General features: G+C 36.7%; 2 protein-coding genes across 2 annotated transcripts; one reads left to right on the top strand and one right to left on the bottom strand.

Annotated features, from left to right (window-relative positions):
• Positions 1 to 522: 522 nt before the first annotated feature.
• LOC130173282 (cytochrome b5) lies at positions 523 to 6212 on the top strand. Its single transcript, XM_056382383.1, has 5 exons — positions 523 to 999; positions 2220 to 2348; positions 4000 to 4026; positions 4168 to 4202; positions 4571 to 6212. The coding sequence occupies exons 1-5, from the start codon at positions 799 to 801 to the stop codon at positions 4659 to 4661; spliced, it is 483 nt and encodes a 160-aa protein (XP_056238358.1). The 5' UTR covers positions 523 to 798; the 3' UTR covers positions 4662 to 6212.
• Positions 6213 to 10337: 4125 nt separating this feature from the next.
• zgc:162592 (uncharacterized protein LOC561993 homolog) lies at positions 10338 to 13914 on the bottom strand. The gene is made up of 2 exons (XM_056379589.1): positions 13113 to 13914; positions 10338 to 11931 (listed from the first exon to the last, which is right to left on the bottom strand). The coding sequence occupies exons 1-2, from the start codon at positions 13912 to 13914 to the stop codon at positions 11636 to 11638; spliced, it is 1098 nt and encodes a 365-aa protein (XP_056235564.1). The 3' UTR covers positions 10338 to 11635.
• Between the last annotated feature and the right edge of the window lie 216 nt (positions 13915 to 14130).

Genomic DNA, 14130 nt, shown 5'->3' with positions numbered 1-14130 from the left:
AGTTATTGCAAGCCAGCAATATAATTTGCCATTACATTGCCAAACTACTTTCACCAATGCCAAACAATCCTACATTTTCTTCCACCAGATCCGGATTATTATCTGGATATGGACCAAATTGCACTAACTCGTAGATCTCAAAACCATAAATATGTTTGATTCTGTACATCAAGTTCCACGCGTTATTTCCTGAGAACCTGAGAAAGTGACTAGACATTAAATGGGTTGTTCCCTGGCCCATGCCCCATTCCTCCACCAAGTTTGATGCAAATGGGTCCAGATCATTAATTCCACTCTCGTTTTGACAATTGGTCTTGGCAATTGAAACTGGTTAATTATTGTCGTGCGTTTTAACCATTCAACAAACATTGAAAAAGCTCATATGCGCACTTACAGCGCACAGTTGACAACCTTTGCAAAATCCACCGTCTCATGATCATCAAGTGGTAGATCCTGATTGGTCACCACGCTGGTCGTCACATTTTCATTGGTCAGTTGTCGTGTTTCAGCTTAATGCTAAAATAACACGCATGTCATTGGTCTGTTTCACATGTCTGCTGATGTGCCGGGTTAGGCCGTTTTGTATTTCGTAACACAGCAGTGTTTAGCATTTGAGCACTTTTATAACGTCCATTTTCTGTAGTGTAATTTGAAGTTTTCTGAGCACTGCTAGTTTTATTCAAACAGAGTGGAAACTGATCTAGACGTAGCTAGCGTTACATCCATCCATACCTGGCTTACAGAAGCTAACGTTAGCTAGCTGCTCAGTCGATATAGGTTACTCACATTAACGTTAGAATGGGTGAAGAAATTAACGACAACCTCATTAATACAGACAATGGATCTGCTAGTAAGACCAACTGCGAGGAAAATGGCGATACAGTAGGAAGTGATGAAAAATGTTACACGTTAGAAGAAATAAGATTGCACAATATGAGCAATGACACATGGCTCATCATCCACGATAAAGTATACGACATCACAAGTTTCCTTGAAGAGGTAAGAAACACTTTCTTTCAGCTGGGGGCAACTACTTAATCAATAATGCTATCATAATGTACGTTACGTTACGTTTAATCTATTGGTTACCTAATTTCGGGCCAAGACTACTTCCTGGACTTACGAAACGTATTGTTAGCGTTATGTATTTATGTCCTTGCTGACTGTCTTCCTTCAAGCTGTCGCTGTCCCACATTAAACCAATCGGTATAAAGTCACGAACTGAAGTTACCTCAGGATGAAAACAGGATACGTCGAGCAACATTTGGCTAAAACTTCTAGTCACTTTAATTTTTAGTTATCGTGAACGATTAGCTAATAGTTATAATAGCCAACGCTGGCTAATAAGTTAGCTGTTGCCCACCGTTTTCATAATAGTAGCCTTAACAGCAACATTGTTGTCAATCTAGCATTAATTGTAGCTACTACCGGTAACTTAGACTAACTGTAAAAGTTGCATGTTGGTGATCCTGGTCCATATGTTTAACCTAGCTAATACAACTCTAATATTAGCAGCATTAGGCTATGTAAGCGACTTTGAAAACACCAGTGCTGAAACAAGTACTCTGATCCATTACCTAAATTAGTACCACTTTGTTAAAACAAAACAATATTTCCATTACAAATAGAAATTCTGCATTCACAACTTTATCAGTTTACGGACGTATTATAAATCAAAGTGTAAGTTATTTAAAGAACTGCCCTTCTCAGGGTACGAACAACATAACATATGATATAATTGGATTAGCGTTGATATTTTAGATCGTTTTAACATGTTTGTGCATTTTAATGCTGTAGCTTCTTGTAGCGGAGCTAATGTTAACTGCTGTATGCACAATTGAGTTGTTTAACTTATTAGAATGCATTGTATTTTCAGAAGCTGGTCAAATGTTTTGCATGTAAAATCCCATCTGCAAAGTAAAACGGAAAGAGAAAAGCAGAATAATGTCCCCACCTAAAATGCGTATGGAGAAGAATACCAGGGAAATGCTCAAGGCCTGTGACATACCCCCCAAAAAATGTCATGTACAATACATATTCTTTGGTACTTTATGCCAATGAAAGACTGTAGTGGTGCTTTTCACTAACTGGCCTGTGATTTCAAGGGTAGAGATTTCATTGCTTCTTCAATTTAAGCATAGAAATGAGCTGTATCACATTCTGAGTGCAGGGGAAATCAGCTAGCTCAACATTGCCTTAACCCCACTCTATGATTCCAGCATCCAGGAGGTGAGGAGGTTTTGCTGGAGCAGGCTGGTGCAGATGCCACAGAAAGCTTTGAGGATGTGGGTCATTCCACAGATGCCAGGGAGATGCTCCAGCAGTACTACATTGGGGAGCTTCACATGGTAAGAGGAAAAGACCTGGTGTCTTTAGGGATGTCCACATCCCTCTGTAAAATATTGAAGTTCAATATCTCACAAGTTATTATGATGGCGTAAATCTAACCGAATAAAACAGAACAATTAATTGGTGTCACCAAACCTCTTTGAGAAAAAGGTGACCATTTGTTGCACAAAATGTTGCTTGGAGTCACAAGAGGGTGTCATGCAATAATTTGAATGGAAAATTCGAATTGAAACTGCTCTGTAACATCCTTTAGACAATATGGTCATGTGAGTATTAGTTCTGTATCCAAATCTTTTGTTACCTGATGCTAAAGGCTGTAGCTAAGTTTTTTAAAAAAAAAACTTTTTTTTATACCTCTCCTATGTCCCATTCAGTCTCAGCATTCAGTATTTGTTATTTCCTGGTTTTCTTACATTCATTAAGAAATGATATGGCACTATTGAGTGATGGTCGTCCAGCTAAATTATTGCTGCAGTTGGAGGTCATGTCAGTAGGACAGCACACCATATATATCTAGTCTGCATTGAGGAGTGGCTGGCAGAAACCCAGTCTTGAGGAACACAAAAATACATTTTGGGATTAAACAAACTAACTTTTGAAGACTACAAGTTCATTTGATTAATTCAGACTACTGAAGTCTTTATTATCTTTAGTTTAATGCCACAGTGCATTTTTACATAGAAAACTGACTGACAATTTTGTTCCCCATCACTTGTACTGAAAGCACTTCGGGAAGGAATGTCTTACTGGTCAGTATAAATAGGAGGAATGGTTACAACGAGCAAAACCTGTTTATATGTACTTATGGGCAAATGAATTGCTTTAAGATAAATTTAGAGAAATTGTGAACCTATCCTTTAACTAACAATAGGGTCCCCTCCTATAGCAAACAATGGCAGAAAGTGAGATATGACAACAGAGAAAATTGAACATTCAAAGAAAGTTTTAAAATTTACAGCTTTTCTATTTGTTATGTAAATTGTGTTTTAAAAGTATATTGTCTTCCTCAGTAATTATCCAGATAACATTGTATTAGTTTTAACATAGAAGCAGTTTTTCTTTGCCCCCAAATGTTGCTGTGTCAATATCTTGGTGTGCTTATTTCAAACATACTGCTTTGCAACAATAAGAACCTAAACATGAATTACATGTATAAATTAAACAAAATTCAATTGGAAAATTCACGAGACTGTTGAAGATTGAATCTGTCCCTGCTTTCCTCTTGTTCTGATGATTTTCTAGGGACTGATTTCTATTACTGGAATCTTTCCAATAAGTTTTTCTTGTCAGCCTTTGATTGGAACTGGCAACACACCACACAAAACATTCAACTCATCATTTTCAATCCAGTGGATACAACCTTCCACAAAGTATTGCATGATTTTTGTGATTATCGGCTTTCTGGTTCTTTAACCAGTCCCATTTTTCTCAAATCGTGATTGCTGAATAAAAACATGTGTCAGTTATCATGATGTGATTATCAACAAGAGGAATGGTTGTTGTTTGTACATGCTTCATAGTCCAGGTTTAGAATTCATATAATGAATATTAACCTGGTAACACACATGAATACATTTGAGTTTTGATCAACTACGGACTACCTGAGAAACAGACTTAACTTGTATACTAATGTCTTCAATTTCTTTGTAGGATGACAGGAAAAAAGAGAACACAAAGGTGAGCTCCATTGTCTTTTTGTCTGATTTTGTCTTAACTACAATAGAAAAATAAGATGTGTCTGTGTTGTAAAGTGTCTGGTTTGTGTCTAAATCACACAATATCAATTTTTAGTTTGTGTCTTTTTTTCTTTTTCTGCAGGATGAAGGTCAAGTCACAAATTCAGGAGATTACAGGTGAGACATCATCATGAACATCATGTGTCAGGCTCATTGTTTATAGTTTTCACATTTGTGTTCATATGTACCAAAAAGTTAAGTATCTTGGACATTGATCACTGCAGTTTGTAGTGAACAAAGTCCTCTTTCAGTATTGACAGCTCAGAAAAAGTTTCTGGAAATAGAAAATTGTTAATGATTTGCTGTATGTGTATAAAAAACTAATTTTTTCTCTGCAAATGATTAGATATATTTTTGTCGGAGATTTCTTTTAAATTATCAATATAAACACTAATAAATTCACAAATCCTGTCCTTTTTTAATTGCACTGGCTAGAAAAATTTATGTGATTATTTTTTATTTTATTTTTTTTAATTTTTTTTCAGCTCCTGGACCATGTGGTTGATACCTGCTATTGCTGCAGCTGTTGTTGGTATCATGTATCGCTACTACGTGTTTGAACACAAGTCTTCTTGAGTGCTGGCATCCTGTTTCCATCTCATTCTTTTCATCTGGAGGCCTTGAAATGTTTGACCAAAACCTCCTCACACTGAGTGCACACGATTAGGAGTGTCTGCATCCTCTGCAACAAGAAAAGGAGGGGAACAGTTTGATAAAGTACTTTTGTCCTTGTCCGTCTACATAGAGTGCACCAAATAGACAGTTGGGCGGAGACTTTATTAAATTGTCTGCCTTCAGTTTCTTCGTATTTTACTGTTGCTATGCCTGTTGTCATCTATGTTAAATGTTGTCTTAAACTTTCATATGCATTTGACCCAGTTTGGTCTCTGTATGGTCATTACCCATTTGCCTGCTCAGATAAAGGTTTTGTTAACTGCCTGGTGAACATGCATCATCATCACACAGACACCCAAGATTGAAACATTTAAGGAGATGTTGAGTATGCAGAATGGTGATGAAATCAGGCTAATAGTTAATAGTGACCATTAAACTTTCAACACTTAATTATGACTTTGAATGCATTTTCTTAGTTTTGATAAAGTGAGAAATGTTACTGGTACCTAACTCTCAATAGGAATTGTGAGTTTATTCCATTCACTCCTCTCAGCAAAGTTCTGGTGTTAAACTGCTTGATTGCATTTATCATTTGGTTGTAAACACAGAATATTTCCAATTTTGTAAATGCAGTGTCAAATCTTTGTGTCTGTTCCATTTTGAAAATAATGGTGAATTATATTGTATCAGTGATTATTTAAGGTAGAATGTGTTCTGACTTCTCTCTCTCTTTTCTACAGCTGTGTTATCAGGCAATTGTGTAAATGTTCAAAACACCTGATCCATAGATTAATATAAATTTATGTAGTACGTAATAATACAATAATATTTTATTACCCAGATATAATAACTGGCAGTGAATGACTGGGTGAATACCCATGGGAAAAAAAAGTATTTGTTATTTAATTTGTTCTGTTTAAAAAATTTATTGTTTCTCACTATGCCATTTGTTATTTAACTGATGTTTTTTTCACAATTTTGTTTCATTTTAATTAATTCCAATGCATCTTAATTGACTGTTTCGAGAGAATGGCAATGACAGCTGGTGTGTGTTTCTCGTTTGGCTGTTAAACTGGGAGACTTGCCAGTTGTCATTAGAGCCATAGTTGAGTGTCTTCAGGCCACAGTTGGTTACTACACATATTTAATAATTTCTTTTAGTTACATAGCCTTTTTAAATTTTCTAGGTTTCTCTTAGGATTTTGGCAATGATTAATATGTTTTGGTTTAGGTAATCTTTGCGTAGCATTTCTAAAATCACTCAGTCTATTGAATATTATGAAAAATTATTTCATATTACTATTGACAACATTTTTCAGCTACAAAACCCGTATATATACAACACCTGTCAATTCATAAAAGCTGCTATTTTTACATGTGACTGCAATATTACTTGCGGATGTCAAAATTTAGTTAGTTGACTATAAGTCTTCGCCATTTCTTTGCATTTCAACTGCCATTTGCTGTCATTAAAAGTCTCTTTGAATAAAATTAATCTTTCAAAATGTATAAGTGACTAGTCATTGATATACAGTGCAAATAACCTTGGAGCTTATCATTTCATGTTTGTTTAGTTAACTGTCCTTTTGGTAATTTATTCCTTGCCTTTGGCAATTGTCAGACAAATACAACAAAACATACAAACAGAAACCATAAAAAAATTAAATGCTCTGTGTTTAGAGCAATAAAACCTGTTTGTGTAGATCCAACACTGTACCTTATGTCAACAGTCTTACGCAAGGCTGAGGCAAGTATCGGAGCTGAACTTAAATGCAGAAAAATGAAACAACAATCAATCAAATAAATCATCACAGTCAAAGCCCTAAAAACATCTGTCATTTGAATGCCAGAATGAAATACTGTACTTTTAAGAAAAAATTAATTCAATATCCCTGGCAAACCAATATATAGTTTAAAACAATTTTATTATTTGTTCATAAACAGACAAACTATAATGTCTGTTCTTATTATCTTACATAATTACTGGAAATCAGCTTCTGAGCTGAGCAGAAGGCTCTTTCAAGCCAAAGGTCTGACCTCAATTTATGTTGAGGCCATTCATAAGTTTAAAATGCAAAAACAAGTGCAGGGTGGTTGGGGCAACAACTGCTGGTGTTGAGCAGTCTGGCGGTCCACTTCAGTTGACGCCTTAAATGGCAGCAGCCCAAAAGACAAAGCCACTCACACATTCATCATTTTGCCATTAGAATGAAGCAGCTATAATGAATGTAGCTGCTGCTCTTGTGTTACAGCCTCATATCCTCATCACTGTTGGCTTTATACTGCTGGGTCTGTCTCAGACAATTATGACAAGAATGACAAAGTATTTGTATTGGTAAATAACCACCATCACGTAGTTCTCCTTTTCCTTTAAAATTCATGAACCCAATAATGGATAGTGTGTCATGACAGTGCTGTGCTAATTTGAAAGGAAAAAATATATGAAAAATTTAACAGCTGGGTTTAATTTCACTCTATGTTCATGCTCCTGGCCACAGTAACTGAGATGGATGTTCATGTATACTTAAAAAATTGCATTGAAACTAACTGCCTAACACTGTGGTAACACATTGTGGTAGGCAGCAAATGTATGTCATCCACTTTTCATGCTTTAGAGGGAGGTGATTGGCAGAGAACAAGATGATTGAATAATCTCCATATTCTCCTGTCCGTCAGTTAAAAATGTAATCATTGTGCCAGTGTGATTCAATGTAAAAAAAATTGCATTTAGGTAGCTGGTAATGTGGTTATGTACTTATACTCTGATTTGTTTTTCTTAGGTAACCATTTTATAGTGCAATACTGGCACAAAATGAATAATACTTGAATCCTGCATATGACTGTTCCCCTCAGCTATTTATCCCATGGAGAGGAGCAGGAAACAGTGATTGAAATTAAAGCCTTTCCATCTGCAACCTCCATAAGAGCCCTCACAGTGCAGAGTGCCCATGATCAGCAAACCAGAGAAAGCACAAATCAACACCCATTGATTCATCCTTTTTAATCAGGTGGGACATTTCGAGAACCAGATGCCCTCTTGTTACATAAAATGATAAATTGCTCAAAAGGAATAAAGAAATTTAGATTATTTGAAAAAGACTCCAATACTACATTTACTATGTGTATCGGGTTTGTTAAATGTACATCAACACTACAATTTTAGCAACCAACAAATAACATGGATCAACCTTAATCACGACAAAATCAATATACACTCAATACTATAAAATGACAGCAATTTATTCTATTGAAAACCAACACAACTGGACAGAAATTATTATAAATTGCAGTTTAAAAGGTCTCGTCCTTTTTGCCATGCCATACTTAGTATAAACACTAGGTGGCACTACAACCTAAAGATGTTGATACGTCAGTTGTTAAACTTGGCCTTTACCAGAAAAAAAGGAAAATGTACAGTATATTAAAATGGCTAATCTGACTGCTGCACCTACTCTGTGATATTCATCACATAAATCAGAGGAGTTATCTCCAGGTTTTCATGGGCATGGAACAGCAGTAAACACAATAAACACAATTCTGTCACACATGGTGGGACAGACATTATGCAATGGTGAAAAACAAAAACCTGCCACATTGTTACTGTGATAGTGTGATACTGATAAAGACCATGTGCAGTGAGATGGTTTAAAATAATATCTAAAGACAATTCAGTGACAAAACTGACATGAGAGTGGTTTTGCAAATTCCTAGACTGTTTTTTCCACCTGAATCTGAAACAGCTTTGTACTAGTTTGTTACGTACTGTTCATGAGTTACAGTATTTTACACCAAAAGACTTTTTCTCAGTTTTTGATCCAAAGAGCATTAAAGCCACTGGCCATTTTACATCCATGTCTGCCTGCTGTGGCAGCAATTATGACCAGACAGAATAATGAGCTCTTATGAGACAGCATATTGTATCTGTGGGAGTATATGAAACCCTCAGATAGACATCATTCACCATGACTGAATGGCTTGTCATATCTATCAGCAGTCATCCTCAAGGAGAGCTGAGGCTGCTAATGCACAGCACTCCAGTGTCCTGGGAGACCGGCTCTGCAAAAATCTCAAACGGCTGGAAAAGCACATGTGGATCCAGCAGGAATAAACTCTGACCTCTGTGGTTTGAGATGGCTGAAAAGATCTCCTGTTCATGGAATGTGTATGAAGTGTTTTTTTTTTTTATATGGGATAATGTTAAAATCAGAATCTTTTTTTGTTTTCAGGCATGTGTGGACACTAAAGTAGCAGAATCTACAGAACCAGTGTCAGATTTTCTGCGGAGAAAATCCCAGGTGGTTTTTGTTGCTTTGACAACTGCCTAAAAGGTTTACTTAAAACCCTCACCTCTCACAATAAAAAACATTACCAGCTTTACTTTATTCTGAAGGATTTACACCCATTAAAGTATTAAATCCACTCAAGAAATAAAGTCAGATTTTCTTTCCTGTCAAGTCCTGTCATGCACATGATTCTTGGTCTTTGCATTATAACATATCAATATTATTTATACTATTTACATCTATATATATTACAAGTTTTCTTGCAAACAATGTCAAGTGAAAAGATATAAAATTTTTAATTTAAATCAGAGAAGTTGTTGAATACTGTATGGTCTATGAGATTACACCTGCTTCATACCAAAATGTAATTGCTAGTTTGCAAACCATATATATATATATATATATATATATATATATATATATATACACACAGACCTGTTGTTCTGTTGTTGTTTATCCTTTGGTAGAAACAACACCAGGCACACAAGCAATCAAATATGTACCCATCCATTATGCAGAAGCACTATTCTCTGAGGATATTTTCAATAATGTTCTTTAATTCTATACCTCTGGCTCAGTCTGTTATCTAACATGGAACTAGTAGGTAGTAATTAGCATAATCAAATCAAATTATTCATCATAAGACATTGCATCAGATATACAGTACAATTGAAGAAACTGGACAGTGAGTGCAAACATGATCCAAATCCAATGACAAGTCAAATTTTTGTGCATAAACTAACTTACAGATAGAGCTTTCTTTTTTACTCGGTTACACTCCATATCAAAAGCAAGAGACTCCTTGGAAAACATTCCTCCAGCTCATATAACGGCCACCAACAACTTTGACCACACATACGATTTTTGATCATAGCAAAATACAGTCATCTTTTGGAATTATGAACTGTACCAGCTGCACAATCCTAAATAGACAAAAAAGAAAGAAATGTGTAGGTCATCTAATCTCTGAGACTGTATGCTGTTTATTTATATAAGAATAATATATTGGCAATTGAAATTCTTCTTTCTGCAGGACAAAATGGATGCATCAAGTACAGGGAAGTGTGCATTTCACTTCCATTTCCACAAATGACAACAAAATCAACATCATGTACTGATCCCTAGGATTTAATTTTTTGCAGTTCTACTATAGATCTGGCCCCAGGTTTTGGAGATATCCTGTATGTGCAGCAGAACATGCATGTCCATGAAAATTATGATACAGATAGATCAATAAACACTTTTCACTTCAACTTCTTTACAATTCTGTGATGAAATAAATGCTATTCTTTTTTACTAATGATACATTTGTAAATATTGAACTCAATGAAGACATGATTCAAAGGCATAATGCTTTATTCCGTACATTCATAAACCAATACATTATCAAACATTTGTTCATTCTTTATAATATTAGGAACTCAGAAACATGTATATATACAAAGGTCATTATAAAGTCAGTCATTTTCCTCACATAATATTACTTAATAACTTGCATTTCGTCTGCAAGTGTTTGATGAAGGCAATGCTCAGGCTTTAATGATTGTGACACCAGGCAGCAACCTAAAGTCTAAAATAACTTGCATAAAAAACTGTTTTGAATTTCTATTTCTTTTGGATGTTTCTGGAAAATATACTCCTGATCAACTTTAAATCTAAACAAACCGTCAGCATGACAGGAAGCTTTATTCAGACAAAGATGACATGGGCATTGCCATGTTGAATCCATACTGTAGTACACGATACTGAGAGCAATATCATGGGCTGAATATCTCTAAACAAACAACCACAGCCTCAGAAGTTACCCCAGTTATCTTTTGCCGGCACAAATGTGGTGACCTTTCTACAGTGTAGCTGCTTAATTACTTTTCCCCTTGCATACACTGAAATGATGTGACTTAAAGGTTAACTTCTCCTAGCTGTTATATGCCAAGGTCTTCAACACACAGTGTAAACCGAAGAAGAGATAGATTGCCTCAATTCTTCAAAGTGCTTGTAATCAGATAGTGATGTTACTTCACAAATGTCTCATAGGAATATAATCCTAAATATCAGTTTCTTGTGAAGAACTAATAGACTGACCTCAAATGTTTGAAGTGAAATATGGTGACCTAAGCCACAAATCTTAATACAGCATGGGTTACACTACTAAAAGACTGATCATGCAGCTGTAAGCAGAATACTGGTAGGCATTTCTGGGGCACAGAAAAAGTTGATGGCTAACTATAAAACAACTAAAAGATGGTTTAAGAGGCAGTCTCTGATAATACATCAACTTTTGGCAACACTGTGTGCATGAGTAAAAAGGACAAACAACAACAACAGAAAACAAAACAAAAAAGCCAAATAAGTTCCAGTCATCTGAATATATTCTTAAACTGAAAATGGATAAAAAAATAAAAATAAGAAAAACTCAAAAAAGTGACTGTGCAGTGATTATTTCAAATACCTCCCATTATAGCCTTTGTATTAACCCATTCACATTGCAATCCATGTGAAGCATTACTCTACTTCTTATCCATGATACCTTATGTAAGAATATGTCAATAACTTGGCTTCAGTTGACCAGCTCAGCCAGACAATATAAGACAATACAGAGGTCGCTGACCATGTATGTTACCATGCCAGTGGTGCTCATCAAGCGCAGACATCCTAAGCTAAGCTCAACAAGGTGCATGTGGAAGATACACTGGAAGAGCGCTCATGGACAGTGTTGTTATTGTCCAGAATTCCTGACACAAACTGTGTCTTTGAAGTGCCGCAGAACCCAAGGGTGTCAGCCAGTTTGGGGCAAAGGGCCTGAGTCCACCTCTGGAGGACGTGGTGGAATTTCCTGCGGAAGTTTCGGTTTATCCAGAAGTAGAAGATACAGTTGAGAAAACCATTTGAGGTTGGCAGCCATACCACCACAAACTCAATCCACTCTGGTACGCTGCTACCTGAGACTGCTGTGGAGCAGAAAACACAGGGACTGATGTAAGTCAGATATCCACAGCATGACAACAACAGAGTTAAAGCAATACAGCAGAACAACGAAAGTGGTTCACCTTTTGTTGACCTTTTTAATTAAAAAGGTCGCAAACAAAACAAACAAGTCTAGCTATGGCTGGTCTATGATCACCCTCGGAGATGTGAATCTTTCTCCTGAGGGCAATAATATCAACTTAACATTTATTGTCTAGATCTAAAAGTACACGATTAACTGATAGATTTGATGGAGTGGAAGCAACCACTTTAGAGTGTCGTGTCGGACAGTATCACACTTTGAAGCTGAAGTTAAGACTGTCAGCTTCATTTTGCAGGGATTTTCATCCATATCAGATGAATTACAGCCCTCTTTGGAAAAGGTCTTCACTTCCAAAAATATTCAGCTTTGACTCAACTTTCAGTCTTGATTTCTCCAAGACAGCACATGGTTGGGGTAAATGAGAAAAAAATGTCTGAGTCACAAAACTGCTCTTCAAATCAGTATATTCATGCCTGGCAGTATAAATAACTTTGACAGCTATTTCTCTCAGCACAGTCGCATCTGAAATTGATGGAAGGACTTGAAAAGGAGGGAATACATTAAAATGAACATTTCTTAAGCAAATTAATCTTAATCTTCAAACACCTACTTTTGAATTCTCTTGCTACCTTTGAAACCAGAAATTTGACTTAAGCAACATATATTGCAATCTCAAACCCCTGGTTGAACTTTGACTTATGTTTTCCATTTCCACAGATTTAAAACGTCTCTCAAAACAGCAGCCAGTAATTTAACACTTCTTCAGTCATTGGGTCCACATCAGAAGCTTTAGATCTAAAACCCTAAACTACCTTGTATGATGAAAAAACCTGGCTATGCACAACACACACATGTCCACTTTTTGTTCTTTTGAATGAATAACCTTTTCTTTTCTTAAATCCATGTTTTGTAAGTTTGGATCATGATATGCACCTTTGAACACCTTTGTTTTCGTTTTGAGTAAATGTAGCAAAGATGAAACAAGATGTAGTAAATGTGCAAGCTGGGCCCAAATTTCCATTCATCTCTTTATTCAAAACAACCTATAAATGACAGGCCCTTTCATGCCTTTTTAGCTCTCCCTCAAAGCACTTTTTATTTATACCCATTGGTACTACTTACCATTGTAGATCATAGCTGCCATGCAGGGTGTCCAGCAGGTGTAGTAGGCTGCTATCACTGGCACAAGCACTCTGGATGCCACATTGTGTCTTCTGCGACGAGCACAGTCGTATTTGCGCAGTTTTAGTCTCTGCCTCTTGGCAGCGCACCACACTCTCAGGTTTGCGTATGTCATGATGATGGAGCAGGGGAAAAATATAAAACATGTCAAACTAAGGGAGTATCCAACATTTGTAGAGTAGGATGGATTGCAGACCAGTGATGCAGTAGAAAAATGAACCTCGATAATGCCATCTGGAAATGATATTGGCGAAAGTAAAAAGGGAGGGAAGCACCAGGCAAATGCAATCAGGAGCAGAGTCCTTTTTCTTGTCATCAGAGATGAATATTGCAGCGGGTAAAACACTGCGATGTACCTCTCCAGGCTTATTGTAGCCAGTGTATACATGCAGGTGGAATAAACCGTGGCATTAAAAAAGGCCACGACATGACAAAGAGCATCTGGCCCTTCACTGTAGTCCTTTAGCAGACTCACCCAGAGATTCAAGGGCATGATCAGCAGTCCAAACGCAGAGTCTGCAGCAGTAAGAGAAAGGAGAAAGTACCGAGAGTTTCTTGTCCAACCAGCCACGGATGAAGAAATAACCAGGAGTACTGCAACATTCCCCAAAGTGATCATCACGCCCAAAACGATTATTATGCTTACTTTGACGGACCGGTGAGCCAGCTCCTGCAGTCTCAGAGGATCAACACCTGACGAGTTGGAGTTGTCAGAAGTTGAGAAGTTAAGTGTTGTATACATTTTTCTTCACAGTGACATGAGTGCGAGCAAATCATAAGTCACGTGAGGCAAAAATAGACAGGTAAAGTGTATGAACAGGGATGTGTGTGTGTGTGTGTCTGCAGCTTGTAGCCTTTCACTGCCACTGCAACAATCAGCGACACACCTGCAGCAATTAGTGTGGGGCGGGAACTGATACATCTCTCAGAAACCCACTGCAGCAGTATCAGGTTATTT

Source organism: Seriola aureovittata, chromosome 1 (genome assembly GCF_021018895.1).
Source record: "Seriola aureovittata isolate HTS-2021-v1 ecotype China chromosome 1, ASM2101889v1, whole genome shotgun sequence".
NCBI lineage: Eukaryota > Metazoa > Chordata > Actinopteri > Carangiformes > Carangidae > Seriola > Seriola aureovittata.
This window is presented reverse-complemented; position numbering and strand designations above follow the sequence as displayed.